Source organism: Notamacropus eugenii, chromosome 6 (genome assembly GCF_028372415.1).
Source record: "Notamacropus eugenii isolate mMacEug1 chromosome 6, mMacEug1.pri_v2, whole genome shotgun sequence".
Classification (NCBI taxonomy): domain Eukaryota; kingdom Metazoa; phylum Chordata; class Mammalia; order Diprotodontia; family Macropodidae; genus Notamacropus; species Notamacropus eugenii.
The window spans coordinates 61,888,969-61,915,070 of record NC_092877.1 but is presented as its reverse complement, the minus strand read 5'-3'; the positions used below and the strand labels follow the sequence as shown (position 1 = coordinate 61,915,070).

Below are 26,102 nucleotides of genomic sequence, written 5' to 3'. Positions count from 1 at the left end.
TTGATAGTAAAAGAGAATCAAGCAGTAAATGTACAAGCCCAAATGACAAATGACGTCTTCTCATCTCCTTGTTTCTCTTTGCAGGTGACAGTCCTGGTCCTGTTTGCCTTGGCATTCCTGACCTGTGTTGTTTTTCTGGTGGTCTACAAGGTTTACAAGTATGATCACACTTGTCCAGAAGGATTTGTTTTTAAGGTAAAGCAATATGTCACTTGCTGTACTTCTCTCTTTCCCAAATCTGGTGTGCGTAAAACCCAAGTTCAGTCAATGATCAATATTGTTTTCAATTTAAGCATATATTTTTTTTTCCCTGAAGAGATAGGACCATGGGGATTGTTCCCCATTTGGAAGCTGTTCCTCTCTTCTGACTTGTATTTGGGGGAATCTTTTGTTACTTTGGCACAGTTATGCTACACTGATGGAACATTTTGGAATATAAACTCTTTGAAGACAGGATCTATTTAATTTTGCCTTGGTATCACTAGAGCTTAGCACAAATAGCTGTTTAATAAATGTTTGTTAAATAAACTGGATGAATTTCTTACGTACTTAAAATTCTCAAACCTTGGTGGAGAGGACATATAAATTGAATGTTAGGACTAACTGAAATAAATCATTTAGATTTAGTAGTTGGTCTGAAATACAGAAACGTGCATTACACTAAGATATAGAAGACCTCAACTTCTAATTCCATCTTTTCCACTACACGATGCTGGCTAAATCATTTCTCTCTCTAGGACTTATATTTCTTCTCTGGCTAATGAAGGAATTGGATAAGAGCATAGGATTTTTGGAACTTTAAGGGGGAACTGGAGGAAATCTGGTTCAACCCTCTTATTTATAAACAAGGAAACAGGCCCAGAGAAAGGAAATGCTTTGACCAGGATTGCATGTATAAGAAGTACTAGAGGTGGGGTTTGAACCCCATTTTCTAAAGTTTATTCTATGCCCTATATTCTAAAGATAATATGTAGTTCTAACTTAATTCAACAAACAGTTATCAGATGCCTGTGTGCCGTGCTGGGGACCCAGCTATGAAACAAATTCTTTCCTTCAAAGAGCTTACAATCTTGTAATAACTGTGAAAATAAGAATGTCATAAATTTGTATTGTCCTTTACAATTCTCAAAGCATTTTCAAATCCATTATTTCACTTGGTCCTTGTAAGATCCCTTGAGACAGAGAGGTAAAATATTCTCATTTTACAGATGAGGAACATAGGCTTGGGGAAGTTGTTTAATAATAATAACTGACACTTATATGGCACTCTACAGTTAGTAAAGTGACTTACATACATTATCTCATTTGGACCTCGCAATAACCCTGGCATGGTAGAGTCTACAGGTATTAGAGGAATCTCTAATTTACATATGAAGAAGCTGAAAGCCAAAGTGGTAGTTACTTGCCCATGGTCATAATTTAAGTGTTGGAAGAGGGATTGGAACCCAAGTCTTCCTGACCCCAATTATTTAGTCAGTCACATGGTTGACAGAGAAAAGATTTAAACCCAAGTCTAACAGTAAATTAGGAGGATATTAGATACCAACAGCTAGCAATGGTCACTATTAATTGTAAGGAAGAGTTTGTGCAGGTTACTACCTGTCTTTTTTTAATGTGGTATGTACACACACATCAAAGGAGTTTTCATACAAATTTCTTTCATATGTTCTTGAGCTGAGTGATACAGGTATAAGTTATAAATATATTTTAAGAAGAGTAAAAACCTGAAAGGGGAGCTAGGAAGGAAATGTATGGCACAGAAGAGAGACAGATGGCCAGGGATGTAGGCATTCTCACGATCGGTGTTTAGTCAGAAAAGGTTTATTGAGTATTACTGTGTGCTAGGGGCATAAGGCATGCAAAAAAAGTAAAAGACATGGCTGTCTACCCATCAATAAATGCCTTTGGCAGCAAAATGGCAGCATGGATTCTGAGGTTCTTTCTGAGAACTGTAGCCACATACTTTGTGAGTTGGAAGGGATGTCAGTGGCCATCTGGTGCAACTCATAGTCAGAGAGATTCCCTACTATTCCATAAGTGACAAGCACTTGTCCAGCCTCTACTGAGGACTGCTCCTCTCAAGGCTGCTGTTTCCACTTTTGGACAGCTCTAAGTGCTAGCAACAGTGTCCTGACATCGAGCCTAAATTAACGTCTTTGCAACTTTCACTCATTTTTCCTGCTTTTACCTCCAGTTCCAAAGGAAAGAGTCTGGTTTCTCTGCTACACACAGCCTTTCAGATACTTAAACACAGCCATCCTGCAGCTACTGCGTCATTCCTTCTACAGGCTAAACATCCCAACCAAATTTCAAATGGTGTGAACTCAAGGTTCTTTAATATCCTGGAAGTCCTCCTACGGACATCCTTGAGCTTCCCAATGAGCTTCTTAAACTCTGGTGCCCAGAGCTGAACATAGGGTTCCAGATGAGGGCTGACGTGTGCAGAATGCAGTACAACATTCTCAGGGGCTATGCGCACCACACTCACACCGAACGGTATAGTCCACTAAAACTCCCAATTTTTTTTTTCAGAACAATCATGTTGTTCTAATTATAGCTTCCTTACCCTGTACTTGTGGTGCTGATTTTTTTTTTGTACTAAAGAGAGACGTTACATTTATCCTTATGGAATTTCATCTCATTAGATTCAGCCCCATGCTCTAACTTGTGAAGATCTTTGGGGATCCTCATTCTTTCATTTGGTGCGCTGGTTTATCTCTCTCAGCTTTATGTCTGTCATTTGTTCATTGGATAAGCATCTCTCAGTGTCTTTATCCAAATCATTAACAAAGATGTTCCATGGCCAAGATCCCTAGGATAGGCCATTGGAGACCTGCTGCTCTATGGTCATTGAATCATTAATGAATGCTCATTGACTTCAAGCCATCCATTCAGTTCTGAATACACCCAACCATAATTATTATTGTCCAGACTCCATATCTTTCCATCTCCTCTATGAGGACAGTATGAGATACTCTATTAAAACCTTTACTAAAGTTTAGGTAGACTCTCTCCACAACACTCTCACCATCTACTAGTTAGTAATCTTGCCCCAAAGGGAAATACAGTTAGTCTGGTATTATCTGTTCTTGATGAAAGGCTACGCTAACTCTTTCACTGATTCCCTTTCCATAACTAGCCTTGGAGAATTTGGAAATCCTTGAACTCTTCTGGCCTGGTGAGGAATAAACCAGTTCTCCCCCTTATCCATTCAAAACAAGCTAAAGTTGAAAAATAGTGGTATTGGAAAAGCAAGGGAAACATAATAAAACATTTGGTAAAAAGTATGATTGCAGCATTAGAGATCTAGAGTTGAAGCAAAACCTGTGATTTCAAGTCCAACTTCCATATTTTACAGACAAGAACATGATGTAGTGGATGGGGCACTGGGATTTGGAATTAGGAAGCCCTGGGTTCAAATCCTGTCCTTAAGACATTTTCTAACAGTGATCCTGGGCAGGTCCCTTCACCTTTTTGTGACTCATTCTTTTCACCTGGGATTAGATTTATGACCACTAAGTTCTTAATCTGTGATTCTACAATCCTATGAGGTCCAGAGAGCTACAGAGACTGACTCTACACTTTACATGTGTAGTAAACGGTAATGTTTAGGTGAATAACTAAAAGACACAACTGTTAATTCCAAAACCTATTTTAGATCTAATCCTAAATCCCTTCTATTCTAGATGGGGTTCATATGCCTTCTCCCATTTTTTGGTTTCCTGTTAAGGGAAAAACTACAATAACTCCATTATTGACAGTAATAATAACTAGCATTTATATGGCATCTACTGCATGCCAGGCATTGTGCTAAGTGCTTTATAATTATGATGCCACTGATCCTCAAAACAACCTAGGGAGGAAGGTGCTATTATTATCCCCGTTTTGCAGATGAGGAACCTGAGGCAATCAGAGGTTAATTATCTTACCCAGGGTCATGGAACTAGTATCGGAGGCTAGATTTGAACTCGGGTCTACCTGACTCCAGGGTGCTGTACCTCCTAGCTGCCCCCTATGGCACAATGTGTTGTTAAAAATTCAGAATGGATGCTAAACCTTCTTTCTCAGTGTCACTTCTGCTGTATTAGAAGACACAGGAATCCATACCACCTACAGACAGAACACAACTAATGAAGAACCATTTCTTCAAAAATCCTCAGGACTTGTCCGTCTTATGGATAAGACAGAGAAATGTGGGCTGAATGATACAGTATAGTTAGATAGAATCAGCACTAGTTGTATTTGACTGACCAAACCCAAAGTGTATTGATTAATTGACTTCAACTTGGAGGGTGGTATCTAGTGGGGTACCTCAGATCTGTAATGTCGTTGGCCTTGGCGTTATTCTATTCAACACTTTTATTTATGACTTTGATGAAAGCCTAACTCAATGGGATACTTATCAAATGCTGCAAAAAAGTCAAAAAGGATGAGGACTGAGAAAAGACCATCCAGGTTGGTTAATTAAGAGATGATTAAGATGTTCTCTGGATTGTTTCATTTGAATGATGAATTTGGAAGCCAAATTGCAGAGGGTTTAGAGAAAGAGAGGCATTAAATGTAGGTAGAGCTTGGCTGAGAAGGATGATAGCTAGTTGGGAATAGATATGGTGTGTATGTGTGTATCTCTCTCTCTTTCTATACATACACACACACACACACACACGGAGAAAGAAATTTTTTTAAATATAGAGACTTAGACATGTTTGTAGACTTCTGGGAAGCGTCAAGTAGATAACAAGAGACAAAATTAGAGAGAATGAAGGGGGATAGTAGTGGGGGCAATTTGCTGGAGAAAATAGGTGATACAGTCAGTGGTACATATAAAGGAAGAGGAGCTGGTACTGACAAGGAAAAAGACCCTACTACCTCTTCATCAGAGACTGGAATGAGGGAGAAGACAGTAAAGGGTACAGTGAAGTATAAAAAGGGGAGAAGAATTTGTGGCAAATGACTTCCATTTTCTTAGGTTCAAGTATAAAGTGAGTTCTTTAACTGAGAGGGTTAGGGAAATGGGTGTGTGGTGAGAGTCTTGAGGAGAAAAGAGTGTTTGGAGCAGTCATTCTGATGAGTGGGATGAGCACTTAGGAGTTGAAAGATCACCTTCTTGGAAAGAGGACCCCACTGAGATTAGATACCAAATTCATAACGAAGCTAGTCAAAATGCTTTCCTGACTTCCAGTGGTATACAAGTAGGAATGAATGAAAGAGATGAGAGTAATCCAAGGCTAAGGGTTTCTCAAGGTGTGAATGATGATAGGACAAGAAGGTGGTGTGCTCCTAGGCGTTTGGAAATCCAATTCAGAGCAGCAAAAACTGGGTCTGGTGGTATTAGAAGAATCAAATGAAATAATATATGTAGAGTTCTTTATAAATAATAAAGTGCTAATGTGAGTTATTGTTATTTCAGAGCTACCTGTTCTAATTCCAAGTGACCTTTTACCTTGAACAAGTCACTTACCCTTGCCAGGTCTGAATTTCCTCACCTTGAAATGAGGTTGTCCTAGATGACCTTTGGGCTTTCTGCCAGTTCTCCATCTATGACCCTGTGACCCACACTGTGACCTTCTTATTCCCCAGCTTTTCTTGTTTCAGTCTTTTTGCGTAATCCTCTCCTCAATTCAATTGTTCAATTGGATTCAACATAAATTTCTTTATTTTAAATTTTATTTTTAATTTATGGAATAAAACAAGTATTTCACAACATAAAACAGTAAAAAAGATGATTGTACATGAAATTGCAAATCTACTAGGTGGAACTTACTTTTTCTTTTAAATATAAAAGAAAATTATCATGTCAATTTCTTTTTTTCTTCCCTCAACCCAACCCTTTTCCCACCTTAGGGATGGTGACCATTAGACACAAATGGGTGTGTGTGTACACACACGTGTATGTATATATGTATGGATGTGTAGGTGTACATATGTAAAATTACTCTATACATCTGTCTATCAGTTTGTTCTCTGGATGCAGGTAGTGCCTTTCTTCATACGTCCTTTGTACTTAATTTGATTATTTATAACAGAATAACTTATTTGCTAAAAGTCATTCTATAAGGATAAGTAAGTGCTGGGATTTGAACCCTGGGTGTCCTAATTCCAAATCCAGCCTTGTTTTGACTTCTTCCCCAGAGGGAAGGGGTAGAGAGAGTGAATAAGCATTTATTTATACAATACTTACTATGTGCCAGACACTACTAAATCCTTTACAGTTATTATCTCACTTGGCAAATGAAGACAGCCCTAGGCTAAAGTCAATGCGGTATCTACTGTTGACTAGTTGGCCAATGGCCAATTTTAGAAAAATATTTTTTGGGATTTCTTTCCTTCTACTCATGTTGCAGATGACAGTTAATTGCCTCATTAGTTTCATGTCCAAGATCTGTGGTATGTCAAGTTTTGCCTCATCATGTGGAAAAGTGTTCAGCAAGGGTCAAGTAATTCAATCCTTCTTACTTATCTACACAAATAGGGAATGGGGCAAGAATTGATGGTAAAACCTCAAGGATCAGAAGCCCACCAGGGGGCTCGCTGAATCTATACACTGCTTTGAGGAAAGATAAAGGGAAAACAGATTCAAATAAAGATTTAGCTATAAAATGTAGCTAGGTGGTCCAGTGGATAGAGCATTGGGCTAGGAATCAGGAAGACTTACTTTCCTGAGTTCAGACCCAGCCTCAGACACTTACTTAGCTGTGTGACCCTAGGCAAGTCACTTAACTCTGTTTGCCTCAGTTTCCTCATCTGTAAGATAAACTGGAGAAGTAAATGGCAGACCACTCCAGTATCTGCCAAGAAAAACCTCAATGGGATCACAAAGAGTAGGACATGACTGAAATGACTGAAAAACAACAACAAACAAACAAAATGAAATTTCCTGGGCATGTTCTAGAATAAGTATTCATCTGTTCCCATCTCCTACATGTACAGTATGGTACAATCATCACTGACCCTGAGGCATGTGAAGATAATGGACTGTTAAGAAAAAAAGATGAAATGAATGATGCCTTGTATTTCCTCAAGCTGAGTGACCTATTTTGTTAAGGAAATTCTATGAGTTTAATTTATCATTAATTTACTGCATGGGATTTTAGAGCTAGAGGGGACTTTGGTCTCATTTAGGCCAATGCTCTAACTTTACAGAGGAGGCTAACAGGTTAACCCAACAAGTTTAACAAGGCTGGGTCACCATCCAAGGTCATACAACCAGTAAGGACGAGGGTTGCGATTTGAACCAAAGTCTTCTGACTCTAAGTCTACTGTTTTTTCCTGCTGGCTCACTATTCTCAACAGCTTGAACCCACAGTGATTTTCTGGTTAGGTTATCATTACCCCTGCCTTGAACTGATCTTATGGCAAAGCAGCGCTTTGTTCTATAAAGCACTGCCATCAATGTGACTGTGCAGTTATCTTTCAGTTGTGTCTGATTCTGCGTGACCCTATCTGGGGTTTTCTTGGCAGAGATACTAGAGTGGTTTTGCCAGCTCCATTTACTCATAAGGAACTGTGAAAAACAGAGTGAAATGACTTGCCGAGGTCACACAGCTAGTGTCTAAGGCTAGATTTGAAGTTGGGAAGATAAGTTTTCCCGATTCCCCAACTCAGTGCTCTATCCACCCCGCCACCGAGCAGCAGTGAAATATATTGCTAGTATCAAGTTTCAAATTCAATTCAGCATTTTTAAATCTAGTTATGTGCAGGGAGATACAAAGATAAATACGACACAGTCTCTGTTTTAATGGAGCTGATAATTTTTAAGAGATATGAAGCATGTACACAAAGAAGTAATATAATATGGCAAGGAGAAAGTGCTAATGTAAAGTCTAAAGAAAAAAGTTCATTTCCAGTTGGGGAGGGGTATGGATTAGGAAGGAAGGAAATAAGCATGTATTTACTAAGCACCATGAACTTTGATAAATGCTTTACAAATATCTTATTCAACCCTTGCAACAACTGTAGGAGGTAGATACAATTATTAGCTTCATCCCCATTTTACAGCTGGGGAAATTGAGGCATACTGAGATTAAGTGACTTGATAGGAGGGGACGCAGGGGAGGGGGGTGGGGTTAGTCACATAGCTAGTAAGTTGTTTGAAGCTCATTTGAATTTAGAATTCCATCTGAACCAGACTCCAGGCCCAGCACTCTTTCTATTGCATCACCATCTGCTTCTTGCAAAGGGGGCATTTGAGTTTTAGTGGATAAATAAGATTTCAAAAGAATGGGAAGGAGGGCATTTCAGGTTGATGGGAAACTTTAAGATACATGCATCAGTAAGAGATATGACAAGAAAAGCAGGGTGGCAGCATATTGTAGAGGGCTTTGTTAAGGTGAAGTTTGGATTTCATTCCTTAGGTAACAGATAGAAGCTATTGAGGAGGTGGAGTTTTCTTCTGGGTTATTATTCAAAAAGTGACATGTTCAGATCTGTGTATAGGAAAGATGAATGTGGTAGTGCTGGAAGGAGAGACTGGAGAGGGGAGAGGTTGGAGTGGGAGCGCTGCATTAGTCCAGGAGAGTGAAATGATACTCTGGGCTAGGTGGATGGCAGTTGGAAGACAAAGGACAGGACAGATATAAGAAACTGTGATGGAAGTTCAGCAACATGTGTCTGTTCTGAGATAAAAGGTTGAGTTTAAATTATTTGTTTTTCTTTCAGAATAATCAATGCATTCCGGCAGGATTAGAGAACTATTACTCGGAACAAGACTCCAATGCCCGTGGGAAATTTTACACAGTCATAAACCACTACAACTTGGCTAAGCAAACCATCACTCGCTCAGTGTCTCCGTGGATGTCGGTGCTGTCAGAGGAGAAGCTGTCAGAACAGGAGACGGAAGCTGCTGAGAAATCAGCTTAGTGGGATAGGCCCATTATTTCCAATATGTCATTTGAAGGTAACAAAGGGACTTAAAGGAACATTTCATTAAATATAATTATGGATAATTTAGAGGTTATTCATTTATGGTGCAACTGCTTCTGTTTGCTGATATTGCTTTGCAAATAAAACTTGCTGCAGAACATTCATGGGCATAAAACCAAGTGCGTATCAGCACTGCTTACAAAGCTCTGATGCCATTCCCCACTTTCAGAAATCTTCAGTTAGCTAATTTAGATATGGCCTGAGATTGACTGGATGTTGTCAGAAAATAAATGTACAGTGGATTTGCCAGGGTTTGGGACTTCGGACAAATCATGCATTTTACTTGTCTCAATTGATACATATATTTTTAGTCACTTTGTTGTTTTGCAAACTGAACACCACAGCCATAGCTAGAGTGATCTCTTGTTCAGCTAAGAGTTAGCTGAGCTTAAAACTTCTTTCCAGCTCAAATTCAATGATAACAATGCTGACACCGAGGTCATCCAGTAATGCCTGGTTTAGAGACCTGAGGGGAAAAAATTCATCAGGTGGTCTATTTATCACATTTCCTCCCTTGCAGTTGACTTGTGATGATGAGGTTCTCTGCAACAAGGCATGTTCATTGGGGTTTTCTTACCACTATCAACAGAACATCACTGCATTTCCCCAGTGGTTTTGGCACCTTGGTAAAGAGGTGAAATGAAACCCACATGTGATTACTACTAAAAAGCATGAACACATTTCATTATGAGTGTATTTGGATGGCGTAAATGCATTTGGGAGATGAAGGGTGTTCTGTTTAGAAGTGGCCTCTAGGGTGCCCCTCCTGGACAGTGAGGAAACCCTTTTTTTTTTTTTTTTTGTAGATAGTCCACTCTGTAATTTATCTGATAGGAAAGGAAGCGTTCATTCACAGTGGTTCATTTTTATATTCCATTAGAAATGGATCTGCACTGATTTTACTATTTGCAAGTTAATTAAGAAATACTACAGGTGTTGGGAGTGGGTTGGGGAGGGAGAAAAAAAAATGTGGTGGCTGTTTTAATCCAAGCTTTTTGAATTTCGCAACTGCAAAAACTGGGAGACCAGGTATAATAACCCCCAAGATATAAGGAACAGGTTAAAGAGAACATGGAGATAGTGCTGTATCTGCAAGTTCTGTTAGGAAATTTCACTTCACAATCTCTGTAAGAAAATCATATTTCAATTTTATTCTGAACATCAAATATATGTTTACAAAATTGCCAGTTAGATAAAATAAATGTGTAAAACAATTAAATATAAAAAATATTCACAACTTTTTTCCTCCATGTTATTTTGAATGTGCTATCTCTAGTGGACATGTCAAAAGTTTCATTGTTTTTTTTAGTAGATAACCAAAATAAACAGCAAACAGTAGAAGGTTATTTTCCCAGACTTAACAGTCAAACAAACATGGTGAGCATGGTCAATCCTACCCTAGGTTCCTTAATTTTCTTCTAAGACAAATATATTTTATTATCAAGATGTTTCTAAACAAGGACCATGCTTTCTTAATTCTACCGTTTTAAGTACCAAACATACAATGAGTGTTCACTGAACAGTTATGTACTGTAAAAGTCAGTAAGCTGTGTGGAATGCATAAAAAGCAATAAATTATGTGCCAAAAGTTTTCCTGCATAAAAAGAACTCAAATCCATGTAAACACATGATTAAAATGAACCATGTTTGCATTTTCTAGTAGATTATATACTTTATTGAAGGTAACTTCATTTGCATGTGACTTTTGACATTTTCACTCTGTGTAAATAAAGTACAATAAGGACATCACTGGTTGCCTACTATCTGTTTCAAGAGACCACATGCATTTTCCAAACATTATGGAAGAACAAATTACATCAACACATTTACAAAGGTGACATTAAGATGCTGAGACAAGGCAAGGCTTCTTGTCATAGCGTGGCCTACACAGAGTGCATCACAGACGTTTGCTCTTTCAATCAATAATTAATCCAAATTTCTACTCTTTAGGCAGCCATCTGCTGAGGGACAAAAGTAGGCCCAGGACTTCACATGCAGATCTTCTCTGTACAAAGAACTCCTCTGAACATAATAGCAGATTGAGCCTAATGTGAACTACCTGCCAGCCCTGTCATAAAAGCATACAGTGTGATATTTCTATTCAAGTGGCAGTCAAAAAACAGCACCTACCTTAAGTTACTAGTTCTTGTTTATGAATTTATGCCTTGATTCTATCTAAATACTTGATATCTATCTTAATATCTATCTAAATACTTGGTAGGTTTGGCTTCTGTCTAGTTGATCTTTGGTTCCATTGCAATGTTTCAGTACCTTGTCATTACATGATATGTACTCTGAATAATCTAAAAATCTTCATTTTTACATTTATAAAGCACAATAAGTTAAATCATGTTAAATTGAGAAGACTATCAAGTAGACTATCATTTTTCTTTTCTACAAATACAATAAGCCATTGTGAATGAAGAGTTAATCATTTCAGTAAGATGAGAAGTAGCAGGAAAAGAAATAGAAATAATCATTTTGTAGAGAGATTACATGAGTTTTCCCTGAGATCTAACAAGATGGGAAATTAGACAGTCCCTCTGCATAACTCCTCCCTCAAATTAACGTCTATGCATTCTCTGCACACCAAAAGCATTCTTCACGATATCACTCATGTTGATAGGAAGCTGAAATTCTCTACTGCTAAGCTAATTAGAGTAGTTTTATGTTTTTAAAAAGGCTTCAGTCAACAATTCATTTTACTTTTATTGCTAAACTAAAACCTTCTAAGTGCAAGAATTCATTGTGTCTACTAAATGTACTCAAATAATTTGAGGATTCCCTTTGTGAGTGTGTACATACACAAACATCAAAAGTGACTTCATTGTAAAATTCTCGAGTCACAACTGTGTGACAGCTGCATCAAACACCATACAGTACAGTCTGCTTTGTTCAAAGCAAAGTGTTCTGTGATTTAATGTTCAGATGAGCAAGGCACCAAGGCCTTCAGAATGAAAAAGACACCAAAAAAGAAAACCAACAACCCAATTACAACTAGCTATCATACCAGTCCAGGAAAAGCAAGGAGAATGAACACATCACAAGGAAGAAAAGTATCCAAACACGGAATCCTGCGTTGTTTTTAATTGCCTGCAAAACAAAATGTTCAATCACTTTACCAAACTTGAATTTTTAATTATTTCTCTGTATGTGATCTCTAAATTCCCTATTTAGTTCCACAATCCCATGATTCTGGGAAACATGAGTTTATTAGGAGCCAAACTGGTTTTGAGTAACTGCAGAAATCTATTTATTGCTTATAGTCTAGGGCTCTCATTATGGCATATCATTAGCCCAGGTTTTTCACTAGGTCACACTGCATGGGTTAAGTCAAACTGTGTTTTCAAACCTTAAATTATAAAATTACTATTTCTGTTCTCCATGGATGATATCACAAAATCTAGAACAGAAAGTTTTAGAACATAAAGGAAGCCTCAGAGATCCTCCACTTCCACACCCTCATTGTGCAATCAAAGAAACTGAGGTTAAGGGAGACAAAGTAACTTAACCAGGGTCACATATCAAAAGAAGCCAAACCAGGATTTAAATCCAGATCTTGTGACTCCAAATCCAATGTTCTCCATTTGCTTCTGATTTCTGCCTGAGAATCTAAAATGTTCTCCTATTACCAAGCTAACAATGTTTCCTCTAAATAGTAAATTTAATTACTAAGTAAAGGCAAGACACATGTTTAAATGAATCAGAAGACATTTATTTCCACTACAGTACAATATCCTTACTACTGGGAAACAAATCATCAACAAAAAACCCCGCCCATGCTAACAGTCAACTCTGAGAAGTCTTATTACACAACTTCTGCAGAAGTTCAGCAGATGTCCATTGGAGCTTGATTCATGAACACTTATATTGGAAAACAAAAATAAACTGTAATGAAAGTAAATTTCAGAGTAGCAAATATTTGGCAATAGGTAAAAGTAAATGAAGACACCCTTGGAAAACTGAAATACTGATCATATATAAGGCAAGGTTTGAAAATCAAGTTTGATTTAACCAAGGACAGAAACAGACAATGAACAGGGCAGGTCATGAATCCAAGCACAAACTCCACTAGTTAGGCGACAGTACTAGGTTAGTGTGCCCCTCACAAGAGTATTTTTTCTCTAGGTTTCTTGTTATTTAGAGGGGTCCAAAGAATCCTGCATACAGCAAGTGGAGAACATGGATCTAATCACATGTACCCAGAGTTTAGTATTTGGATATGAACAAGGTTCATCAATTTAGATACCACAACTGAATTCTCAGTATCAATACCTGGTATTAAGATGAATAATTATTATCTAGGCTATCTCTAGTCTTTTCCCAGTGAAGAAGGATGAACAATTAGGACACCACTGGGAATTAGTGCAGACCCATCCAAAACTAGATGTCAAGAAATTTATCCACAAAATTCTTTAGAATGTTTACCTACCTCCCTTATGTCTTCATTACCTTCCTTGATATTCTCTGTTGCACCCACAACTAGCTGGTGAATGTTGTCAATTTCAGTTTCCTATGGCAGAAAAATGTTAGATAAATGCATTTTTAACCTAAAAATATATATATGTGGATTTAGGAAAAAAAAGTGCATCCAATATTCTACTCTGGTTTCTATGTTACAAGCACACAGTGGCTAAAAACCCAAACCCAGAATTAGAATGCAAGATGTCTTCCAATAATTTTTTTAAAAGCATTCATCATTAATATACTTGTAAAAATGAACAGAAAAAGTGATGTATCAGATGTCAATCTTATGACCTTACAACAAGATTTCTGACTAACAGGTTCTCTCCTCTCCAACACCAACACAGTTTTTACAAGTGGATGTCTGTCTGCTTGTCTCCCTTCCCTCAATCCTCTCTCCAAAAGCAGCAGAGATGATGTTCACATACATTCTCCCACTGGAGGTCACTTCCAACTTTGAGACTGTACGATACTGCTAATATTCAGTTTGAAAGAGTACAAGTATTTAGCCATGTAATTACAAAGAACGTGTGATACATTCAGAACCGCAACGACACTTGTTAATGCTTTCTACCTCCTAATTATGGTTCTTTAGAGAACCTCAAAGCAAAAGCTAATTAGTTACTAGAAGTTTAGCATTCTTGCGAGATCCATCAATATTAATATTCTCACCATATAAACCATGGCAGACATTTGCTCTGAGTCTCAGAAACAAAGGCAGGATATAGAAATTCTATCTGCAGTGATCAATTTCAATTCAATGTAATTGTGCAAACACTTAAGAGCCACCTACTGTGCGCAGAGCACTGTGTTAAATACTCCATTAAAAAATCCCCCCAAACTTATAGGGATCACTATGACATGCAATATAAGAGAATTTTAAAGGAAAAGGCAAACTGAAGAAAATAAGCATTCAACTGACAACTATTATGAATAAACTTCAGGAGAAAACAACTGTCTGAGCTGAAGAAAATGTCAGACCAAAATTCATACGTAGCAAAATAATTATTTCCTAAATTAAGAAGTTGTGACAATCTAGAGATGAATAAAGTTGCAATTACTTGTATATTAGGTATGAAAAAAGACTTGATAAGCAAATATTTTTGAAGCAATTTTTGGCCTACATAGGTGAACAAACTTCTGAATGCTACGGCACCACCATTTTCATACAGTGAATCTGTGTATTAACTTTAACTGTTCATCTAATGACTAAGGTTACAAAATGTACTTGACGATATTCTGTAATTAACACTTTTCACTAATTATGATCTTCAATCAATTAGTGCATGCCTTTTCTGTACTCCGACCCAAACTGGGTACACTTTTATGATGCACAAATTAATAGCAGCAATGATTATACATGAGAGTATCAGCTGGAAAGACATGTACCTGTGTCAGTACCTGGTGCCCGGACTATTTATTAGTTGTTCTAATAAAGTGATCATGCACATTATTTTTTACACTGCAGACATGTAACAGATCTTTTTCCCCACAATAAAAAAGTGAAATTTTCTGACTGCACCACAAATCTGGGTTAATGACCTACAACTATATATTCTACACAGGGCAATCACTATTAATTTTCTGATATTAACCATATATACATATAAATGGACAATACTTTAAAACATTATTAAAAATAATGTCTGATGAAAGTGAAGACCCCATTTGTTTCTGGATTTAATGAATGAAATTTAAGAACTGGTTCATTACTGCCATGTGGTTTAAGAAAGTAAATTTTTTGGTTAAAACTTCTCATGTCAAAGTTACCTACCCTATCAACTAAGAAAAGAGACATTTTTCTCTTAAGCATGATTAGTTTTTGAAAATTAAGAGGCACATGGAAGATTTATCAGGTAAGATTTTCTAAACACAACAAAATATTTATTAGATGTCTTTTTTTTTTAGGGAATATCAAAATTTCAGCTTTGTAGTAGGTAACAAAGTATAAATCACTCTCACAGAAAACAATAACATTTCTTATCTATACCCTTTGCATTACTAAGCACTACAAAGTTTTAAGGGAGAACCAGACTTATTATTTTAGGTTCTGTCAAATTCCCATACTTAGCCTTTGGGTTTCCAGATTTATTCTTATTTTGTTAATTATCTTAGTTAAATCACATTCAGGAGAATTATGCCTAGCAAAACCTTCAATGTGCTTCAGGCTTATTCTCACTTAACGTTGTTAATCTATTCTGCCAAAACACAATGTTAGGTGAGAAAGGTAATGGGGGATGTCTGTCCCTTGACAATACTGTTGAACATGGGGACAGTAAGATGAGATAAAGTTTCTGGGATTCAATCACTCATTTTGCTCATGACCTGAATCTGATCTGGTTTGTACCTGGAGTGATTGTGCAGAGGACAGGACAGAAGGGTTTCATGCCCTAATGGGAGGGCTTACTTATAAAGGATTAATCATAATGTGTTAATTATACTATAAAAGAACACTGTTTAGAATGTGAGAGAAGGTATAACAGCATCAGGAAGTATCAGAAAAATAATGTGATTAAGATATGTGAAGTCATTCAAAATAAGTACATTCCAGCTTTACACAAGGACAGCCTTACCTGTTGCAAAACCTTTTCTGTGAATATCTCTTGAAGTCTGGAAATTTCAACCACTTTTCCCTCAATTTGCCTTCATAAAAACAAGAAAGGATTTAATATATTTTATGTCAACTATAACTACAACTTGATTCATATATCAAAAAAGATACAAAATTTCAGAGTTAAGAGTTCAAACCCCAAAGTAGGACTAAATGTGGGAACTTGCCAGAAAGTACAGATTTTTAGTGGTCCCCAAAGAAAAAGTCTTCCCAATGTGATAGTGGAGGCAAGTTAGAGAAACTCAAAATAATTAAAATGAAGAGGATGATGGGGAAGATTAATTTTAAGTATGGCTTTAATTCTTTTTACTCTCTATCTAGTTTTCCCTATCTGTGGCAATTTATGCTGATCCAATGATTAAACTGGCATTTATTAAAAAAAAGGAGATGTGATATACAAATATTCTTTTCATTACATGATCACCTATGAAGTAATGTAAGAACACAAATTTAAATTAGCTACAGAATTCCAAAATTTGTCAGAACTTTGAGCATGGGCCCAGTAGTGAACTATGTTTGCCATCTGATTCCTATAAAAGATTCTTAAAAGTATGAGGCATAGATGCAAACTTTTATATTATATATGTTTTGCAAAATACACAATCAATTTGATTGACACTAAAAGAGTTGTGGCTGGGAAATTCCAAACCACACAGTGCAAAAGGTTCCCTAGACTCCATATTTATTATTTGAAGGATCTGTGGTTTTTGTCAGTATTCCATCCTCCAGGGAAGAATCTGCCTGTCTGCACAAGTTGCCAAAGTCTAAAAAAAATGTATCTATTACACAGTAAACAACCTTCTGATCATGAGTCGTCTTGTACTTAGGCAGGCTGATCTTTGGGTGAAATACATAGAGTCTATCAGTGGGCCTGTCCTCACAGCCTTATTAGCTCGGTAGGACCTTCATGCCAAAACAAGGCACTGAAGGAAAACTTAGTGAAGAGTCAATATTACTTCATCATCATCATTGTTGCTATTAAAAATAACAACAATTTTTCAAATACTCTATTGGCATTCTGCTTTCTGCTTTTAAGTGCTCAGCTAGCTACTTGGAAGGTCCAAATCCTAGCTTACTATATTCCTTTTCTCTATGATTATTATGTACATTTTCCCATCAAAGTATCACAATGAATATACATGCTAAACTTGCTAAGAAAAGTTCAAAGTATATTTTTGAAAAATATGTAAGATGTCATTAACAAATGAGAAACATACCTCACTTCATCAAACAAGCTGTTCATTTCACCAACAAGTCTCTGATTTTCCTGTTCAAACTGGAAAGAAAACAAACACTGTATGGATGGCATCATATTGATTTCTATTCAAGTACAGATGAAACAAGAAGATACTGTGATGCACACAGTGAAAGCTCAGATCAGCGTATCAGTAGTCATTTTCACATTTAGAGAAGGAATGATGTACCTGAGGGATACTACAAGCTGGAAAAATATTAGTATAGGTTTAGAAGTTTTTGCAGTTTCACTAAAAAAAAAGGAAAAGAAAAACCCACAATGGTCTTCTTTTCCCTCTTCATTTAAAATGAAGCCCTGCTCAAATGCTACTCCCTCCAGGAAGTCTTCCCTGACACTACTGGTCACTAACGAACTTCCCTCTTAGATTCACACAGTATTTTGTTTTTGTACTTATCTGATTCATTTACCTGAACTGACTTTGTATGGAATAGTTTATGAGATTAATGGTCTGGAAATAAGAAAGAAATGGGTTTGAATCTTTTATCTGACATTCACTAGCTATAGGAAGGACCCTGAGCAATCCACTCAACCTGTTTGCGTCAGGCAATTCCCTAGGGTTTACCTTTTAAGTTATAGACAGATTTTAGTCTATAATGCAGGGAATTCCCTACCATGATGAAATCACAAGTTCTTAGCAATATTCATACTCATGTATTCTTTATTATAGCAACTGTATTAGCGCAAGTGTCATCCCCTTCTGGGACTCTAAGTTCCGCTGTTGACTCTAAGTCCCCAAGATGAGAGTGGCTACAAGAAGCTGTAGCATGCACAATGGCCATACCCCACTAAATCTTCTCAGCAGAAGTACTTAACCAGGTTGGGGTGAATGAAGAGGCCTCAAATCTGTTGGTGAGTTTAGAGGGATGTCCACACTAAGCACATGAAATCTTTCCCCGGCAAAATGGGTGGATGAGAACAATTTGCTCCAAAGGCCATGAAGGCAGCTGAAATAGGCAGTGTGGAGCACTTAGAGCTTGGTCAGACATCAAAGATGCCAAGGTCATCCATTGCATCCTGGACCATCCCCAGCTGTCCTGACTTTTGTCTTGCCACTGGACTTAGATGACTCAGGAAGAGAGAGTGAGGCTGAGGAATGTGCAACTCTACCTCACAAATGCAATTCATGTGCAAGTCAAGACATCACCTGTGTTGGCTTTAAAATCAAAGGACAAACCACAAAAGTCCCCAAATCAATGAAAAGAAATAGGGTTCTCTCTCCCATAACCTATCCCAGTATCTTCACAGTTTCTGCCTTTCTTTCAAATCAATTAATCAACAAGCATTTACTAAGTCCCTATTATTTGCTCGGCACTGGAAATACAGGAACAAAGGTTACGTTCTGTTCATATAACTTTATGCTTTTATGTAGTCAGTGTTTTCATATCTCTTCATATCTCTCTTGATTCTCAACAATTTCATCTAGCAGGTATTACCAACACCAATTTTTAAATTGAGAGAAAGAGGGGTTAAATGATTTGCCCAAAGTGACAAAGGGTAAACATATGGTAGAAGGCCAAATTATATAACCCAGGCTTCCCAATTTCAAGTTCAATGCTTTTTCCACTGCAAGTACTATCTCTGGTTCCACTTAAGCACATTTCTTCTTATTCCGTCCTCAGTGAAAAGGGAATATTATGGGTTACCACCCCCTAATAAAACTCGTAGGGGATTGTTTGCTTTAATGTGCTCCTTGAAAACTAGAATAATTTTCTTATTTTAAAAGATTAAAAAAAAACCTTCACTTTTTACAGTTTTTAACACTTTACAGTATTTTCCAACACACAGACTTAACATTCTGAATAAGTGAAAATATATTTGTTCTCCTCAAACATAATATTGAAATTATGTTAACTTATTACCTGTAACTCATTTAAAAATATTTGCTGAGAATCCACTATATGAAATATACTATGTGAGGCTCTGTAGCGGGTAAAATACAATGAAGAATTATGCATAGTCCTTAACTTCAAGATCCTTTTTAATCTCTGAGTTAGGTAAGTGCAGTACATTAGCAATAAAATCTATACACAAGTAAGTGCTCAGAATCAGAATGTAAGAGAAGAGCTGGAGAGGTCTTTATAGATCATCTAGAACAGTGCTATTAAGCTCAAATAGAAATGGGAACCACTAAACCATACACAGTGATCCCTGTAGGCTTCATATTGACTTAGAAAATCAATATCAATTATGCTGTATTGCATTTTTATTTATTTTGTTAAATATTTCCCAATTACATTTTAATCTGGTTCAGGCACTTGAGAGCGTTGTAAGTCACAAAATTGTGGGTTCCATGTTTGACATCTTTGACCTAGAACAAAAACCTAATTTTATAGATGAGTAGCTTGAGATCCATGAACCAACATCATAATAAAGGTACAAAGTATCATATTAATAAAAAAGTGACATCGAAGTAGCGATTGTGGCATGAAATTAATAAGTTTGTCTAGCAGATAAAATACCACGTAACTCCTCCTGCACTTTGTGAAATACAAGTAATAATCATTTATTAAGTGCCTGTGTGCCCACCAGGTATTGTGCTAAGTGCTGAGTATACAAAGAAAAGGCAAAAAGCAAGCCCTACTCTCAAGGAGATCACAATCTAATGAGGGAATATGTAAAAGACTATGTACAAACAAACCGTATAAGCATAAGCTGGAAATAAGAGAGAAAGCACCAGAATTAAGGAGAACGGGGAAAAGACTTTCTGTAGAGGGTGGGGTTTTAGCAGGGACTTAAGAAAGATGGGGAAGCAGGATGTAGAGATAAGGAAGGGCATTCCTGGCATGGGGGACTGAGAATATGCTCACAGTCAGGAAATGGAGTATCTTGTTCAAGGCACAACCTGGAAGTAGGTGAAACTGCAACATAGCATATATGGAGGGGTGTAAGGTCTAAGAAGACTGGAGAGATAGATGGGGCAGGGAGAGGGGAAGAGGGAAGGTTATGAAGTACTTTGAATGTCAAACAGAATTCAAAATTAAATACTGGGGATGAGAGGGAGTGGTGTGTGTGTGTGTGTGTGTGTGTGTGTGTGTGTGTGTGTGTGTGTGTGTGTGTGTGTGTGTGTGTGTGTGTGTTGCAACATGGTCAGATCTTTGACAGATTACTTTGACAGCTGAGTGCAGGATGGACTGAAGTTAGGAGTGACTGGAGATGGGGAGACTAACCAGCAAGCCATTGTGATAGTCCAGGTATGAGTAGATAAGGGTCTGTAACAGAGTAATATCAGTATGAGAGAAGGTGTATTCAAAAAATGTCATATGAAAGTAAAAGCCACAGGCCTTGGCAAAAGATTGGATATGGGGAAGCTATGAGAAATCAAGGATGATACCTAGGTTGTGAGGTTAGTTAACTGGGAGGATGGGTGATATCTTCAATAATAACAGGGAAGTTGGGAAAAAGAAAGGGCTTGGGGAAAGGAAATGAGTTTCACTTTTGGATATACTGAGTTTAAGATGTCTGTGGGACATACGGTCTGAGAAGTCTAATAGGCAATTGGAGATGCAAGACTGGAGATCAGAAAGACTGGATTGGTAGATTTGAGAATCATTGGCATAGAGATGATCACAGAATCCAGGGGTGCTAATAAGATCATCAAGTAAAGAGTGTAAGAGGGAGAAAAAAGGAAGGCCCAGGAAGTCCTTGTGGGGCACTCAGAGTTATGTACTTGGTCATGGGTATGACCTAATGGAGATCCAGCAATGTGGAGACTGAGGAGTGGTCAGATAGAAAATGGAACCTAGACAGACTAATGTCTCAAAACACAAAGAAGAAGAAAGTATCAAGAAAATGATCAACAGTGTCAAAGGACATAGAGGAGTCAGAGGAGAACTGAGAAAAGGCTATTTAGATTTCGCAAGTAAGAGACTGTTAGTAACTTTGGACAGGACAGTTTGTGCTGAATGATGAAGTCAGAAACCAGAGGGTAGAGAGTTTAAAAAGTAAGTAAAAAGAAAGGAAGAGGAGACACATACGGTACACAGTCTTCTCAGAGTTAAGACACAAAGAGGAGAAATTCAAAACAACTAGTGGGGATAGACAGACTGAGAGTAGGGCTTTTGAGGATGCGGGAGACATGGATGTGTTTGTGGGTAGCATGGAAGCAGAGAATGACTGAAGATAAGTGAGAGATGACAAAGGAGATGATTTGCTGGAAAAGATGGGACAGAAAATCACTTGTTCACATAGAGAGGTTTCCTTTGACAAGAAGAGAGACTACCACATTGTGAGAAAAAGGCAAAAGAAGAGATAGTAGCAGAAGGCATCTAGGTGATGTAAGATCAGGAAAAGCAGAGAAGAGGGAGGCCTCAAATTTTTTAAGGATCTCCACTAAGAGTGAGGAGGAAAAAGAGCCATAGGAGGTTTGAACAAGGATGAAAAAACTGAGCTGGGCTGCTGTGGTGAGTGGGCTGGTGAGACAATTAAGGAGGTGTAAAAGGTTTGCCTTGCAACAGTTAAGGGTTCAGTTGAAGTTATGTAACATAAATTTGCAGTGGACCCAGTCAGTACAAGTTTTGTGGTTTCTTCAACTTGGTTCAGCATATGTGTAGGAGTGAAAGCAAAAGATAGTGAGCGTGATCCAAGGCTGAGGCTTGGCAGGGCAAAATCAACAACATGACAAGGGGGCCAATGGCTCAAAATACCGGTGTAAAAAGAACTCTAAGGGTTTGGAATGACCAACCTTGGAAGCTGACCACATTAATATTATGCTTAGTTATCATGAGGGGCTACGTGGGAGGCATCACAAACTGATTGATTTTCTTCCCTTATTCCATGGCAAACAAATTCTTAGCATCTCTCACTCCTGTGACTGAGTTGCTGTATTGAGGTAAAAATCTCTTGTCCTACTGTCTGACAGGCAGAGTAATTTAGTAAAAGAAAACCCTTAACTTGGAAGTAGGAGGACCTGGGTTTGAATTCTACCTGTGACACTGACTAGCTATGTGACCATGGACAAATCACTTAAACTTGCTAAGTCTTAGTTTTCTCATTGTAAAACAAGACTACCTCTAGTGCTGACTTCACTGAGTTGGGAGGATCAAATGAAAAGAATGAATATAAAGTACTTTGTAAATTTTATATAAATATCAGCTACTATTATTATTATGACTGGCATCACAATCCATCTCAGTCCTACTGATCATATCTTCTGACCTTCCAACCCACCATGCCCTCTGGAAATCTCCAGTCTATAATTAACAAAATCTCCTTCATCTCACACCTCTTCACCTCACATTTCTTTCATCTTCTGGCCATCAAGGAAACATGATTTCTTCTGGAAGACACTATATCCCCGACCACTCTCTTCAGTGACTGAGTGCTCTTTTCCACTGGACCAGGAGGAGAAGGAGGAGGAGACAGTGGGGGTATATTCCTTGCTACTACAGACCATCACTATGTTACCACAATTCACTAACTTCTCTTCTTCTGAGATTCACTCCAGATATTACTTGGCATAGATATCTGTTACAATCATCTACCAGCCTCCTAATCAGTCGGTCACCAAGCATTTATTAAGTGCTCACAAAGTACCAGGCACTCTACTAAGGCTAGGAATACATGAAAAGCAAAAACAAGGTCTCTGCACTGAATGAGCTCACATGTTAATGAGGCAAACAATTTGTATATACAAGATACACTGAAAATGGAAAGTAATCTCAGAAGAAGGGAGCAAGTAATGTGGGGTGGAGGGAGAAAAGGCTACTCCTTCCTTTCTCACATAATGCAGTATTTAGCCCAGGGTCTTCCTCACCATTCTATCTCCTGTCTTCCCATTCACATAGCTTGGTGTTCATGAGCATGTCCTTTGATTTCACTAATCTAGTTTCCTTATTGGTTCCTTAGTACATTTGGACCATGTAGCTCTTTCAGTGTTGTGGTGAGGAAAGTGCTTTACAAACTGTAGAGAACTCCATAAATGTGAATGAGAGTTACTTTAATTTGGCTGGTTTCAATAACCAAATGGCTACTGGCAATGATTAGTTAGCACGAGGAATCATTAAAGTGGTCCCCTGCATATCTTGATTGCCACTTTTCTAACAGTAGTCACTAGATTAACTCATTCGTCTCCAATGAACATGCCCAATCTGAGTTGGGCTAGGTATCTGCTGGCTAGCTGAGGTTTCAGGCTACAGAGTGTGTGACTTGCAGAGCTCTTAAATTTTTGTGCTTGTTGTGGAAATGCTGGTATGCTGTTGACCAGTGTCTTTCCAAGGAATCTCAAAGCTTGGTTGTGCTGCCCAAGCATGGTCCCTCACTTGTTACAGAGGCACGGCACTAGAGCTAGAGGGACCTCAGAGGCCATCGGTTCAATCTCTTCATTTTACAGTCTCTCCCTTTTTTTTTTTCTGGGTAACAGAATTCCTGTCTTGGGTCTCCATGTAGCAATTTGGTATTCTGTTTTATTACTGATCCTAGAACTAGAGGAATGTTAGGTGAAATGATGCTTAGGTAAAATGATGTAAGCACAAAGTTCTAGATGTGAAACTGACCAACTGACAACACAACCAGTTTGGTTATATCGAATTAATGATATTGTTGCAAAACAATGCGCACTCTCACATGGGGTCTCTCCATTTAGGATGAAGCTACATTTTCATAAATATCCAATATTAAAGGGAGGACTCCCTATTAATATATTAAAAGGCTCATAGTCTTAATTTAAAAACTAAAAACATACTTTGAGAGCATACTATTAAGGAAAACATTTTCCAATTAAATCCCTTATCAATTAAAGAAGAAATTCTTTCCCCCATCTTTGAAATACATCTTAAGCTGGAGAACTCCCTCTTTCTCTGCCAAACATCTCCTGTTGCTTAGTATCTCTGCTGTTTAAAATAAATTATTTAGATTACAAGATAATAAGCTATGAGAAAAATTCAACTGAATAGAAGCTGAGAAGAGATATAACAAGGTGACAAATTGTATATTGTTTATCCTGAATTTAATGAATAAAAATAACATTTGTGCTTTTATTATTGTGCTAATCCATCAATGAAAAGATGTGGTTTCACTCAAATAAAATGAAAAGTTCAGGAAAATCAGACATTTTCATTACTAATAACATCAGAAAACAATTTTGTTCCACTCAACCACAAGACATATGCTTATGTTAACTCTAGAGTATTAATATACCTTTACTATGGATAATAAGCTGAAATTTACTGTGCAAATCATACAACAGCCTGCAACCATTTTGGACTACATAATGATCCCTCCTATGGGTGACATAATGAATTAAATTGCTGTTGTAGGGCTTAATTCAATATATTACCCCAAGGAAGAATCTGGAAACACTGTGAATTATAGGCACAATTTGCTACAACACATTGCAATTTAAAACCAATGGTGCAATTTGCACAATATTTCTTAGTTTTCATCTCTAGAGTTGAGTTTTTTAAATAAAGTTTTGGTTAGCCAGACTATAAGATATGATCCTTAGCTAGTATTCCTAATTAAGGAAGAAGTTAAAAGAACATTAAATAGCTTGTCATAAAAGTACCGAACATTTCTGCCTTATAGCCACAATATTTTCAATAAGTCAATAAAAGTATAAAAAAGTCCTGCTGTTTTCAAATAATCACTTAGAGGTCAGAGGAGAGGTTGAACCTACCACATCAAATCAACTAACATTACTAGAACCAACCCATTAGGCTGTTTCTAGGCTTTATTTAATTGTTCTATTTTTGTTTTTGTTTTGTTTTTTTTTGCTCAAAATACGAATCTTATCTGGAATGGACTGCTCTCTCCTATCACTGCCTAATGAAGATCTAACATATCTGCCACCTTCTCTATGAAGTCCTCTCTGATCCTCTGCATCTAAGACGATTTTTTCCCTTTTGTTTCATAGTACTTTGGCTCTTCTGTGCTGATCATATGCTGCTTTGTCACTATTTTTGCATAAAGTGTCCACTCCTAATTAGGTTTATAAACTCCTCAAAGACAGAGGTTGTGGTTTATCTACCTTTATAATTCCCTGGAGTGTTGCACTGGTCCTGACAGATATTTGCTGAACTAAACTAAACTTAATTAGAATATCACCATATTCCTTCCTGTTGATTTAAGAGATGTTTGGATTTTTTTAAGCTCAAAGTACCATAAACAAACTAAACACCACCGATGTATACATATATTATTGTAAAAAAAGTTTCACATTCATTTAATTAAAATATCTTGTTGGATACAATACTATACCAATACAGCCAACACTACCTCTTAAAGAACCAATATCAATCACTCTACCTGACCAATCAGCTCCCAAAGTGATTTTTCAAAAGCACAGGTCTGACCACGTCACCTCATTCTTCAATAAACTCCAGGAACTCCTTTTGCCATTAGCATCAATCACAAACTCCTCTGTTTGGCACTGAATGATCTTCACAACCTGGCTCTTCCTTCTCTTTCCAGTTTTCCTCTGTTCTCTTCTGGTGCAGTCACACTGACCTCTTTGCTTGATTCTCATATTAAAGCTTTATCCTCTAAGGTGACTTTGCACCTTCTCTGGGTACCCTGTATATGCTTCTCCCCTGTTAGAATGGAAGCTCTTGGAGGGCAGGGGCTGGGTGTTTGTTTTTATTCCCCACAGGTAGTACAGTATGTGGCTCATAAGAAGCACTTAATAAATAGTTGTTGTTTGATTGATTCCACTTATGCACCTCAGCAGTAAAAAAGAAAAAAATTCCTGGAGGGCTAAATGTGGTCTGCTAGTTTCTAAAAACCAGAATGGTCTCCTTTAGACTCTACCTGGGATCAGAAAGAACAGAAAAATTCTAGCCAAAACATGGCATGTTAACCAGGTAATCTGGTAGTCAAGTAAGCCGCATAAATAAGATGACTTTCTTCCCTCTGGTG

General features: G+C 37.5%; 2 protein-coding genes across 3 annotated transcripts in view; one reads left to right on the top strand and one right to left on the bottom strand.

Moving 5' to 3' along the window:
• The window catches only part of NSG1 (neuronal vesicle trafficking associated 1), a 35,076-nt gene extending 26,131 nt beyond the window's left edge, over positions 1 to 8,945 (top strand). The window contains exons 4-5 of the mRNA XM_072620212.1: positions 85 to 195; positions 8,659 to 8,945. Coding sequence (XP_072476313.1) covers positions 85 to 195; positions 8,659 to 8,859 — 312 coding nt within the window. The 3' untranslated portion in view covers positions 8,860 to 8,945. The remainder of the gene's footprint in view (positions 1 to 84; positions 196 to 8,658) is intronic.
• A 1,103-nt stretch (positions 8,946 to 10,048) lies between these two features.
• The window catches only part of STX18 (syntaxin 18), a 144,463-nt gene continuing 128,409 nt past the window's right edge, over positions 10,049 to 26,102 (bottom strand). The window contains exons 8-12 of one of the 2 annotated variants that reach the window (XM_072620210.1): positions 17,215 to 17,273; positions 15,960 to 16,029; positions 13,355 to 13,435; positions 11,933 to 12,015; positions 10,049 to 10,990 (exon numbers count right to left, since the gene is read on the bottom strand). In XM_072620210.1, coding sequence (XP_072476311.1) covers positions 10,978 to 10,990; positions 11,933 to 12,015; positions 13,355 to 13,435; positions 15,960 to 16,029; positions 17,215 to 17,273 — 306 coding nt within the window. In that variant the 3' untranslated portion in view covers positions 10,049 to 10,977. Of the gene's footprint in view, positions 10,991 to 11,613; positions 12,016 to 13,354; positions 13,436 to 15,959; positions 16,030 to 17,214; positions 17,274 to 26,102 lie in introns of those variants that run through there. The other variant, XM_072620211.1, reaches the window with a different exon arrangement.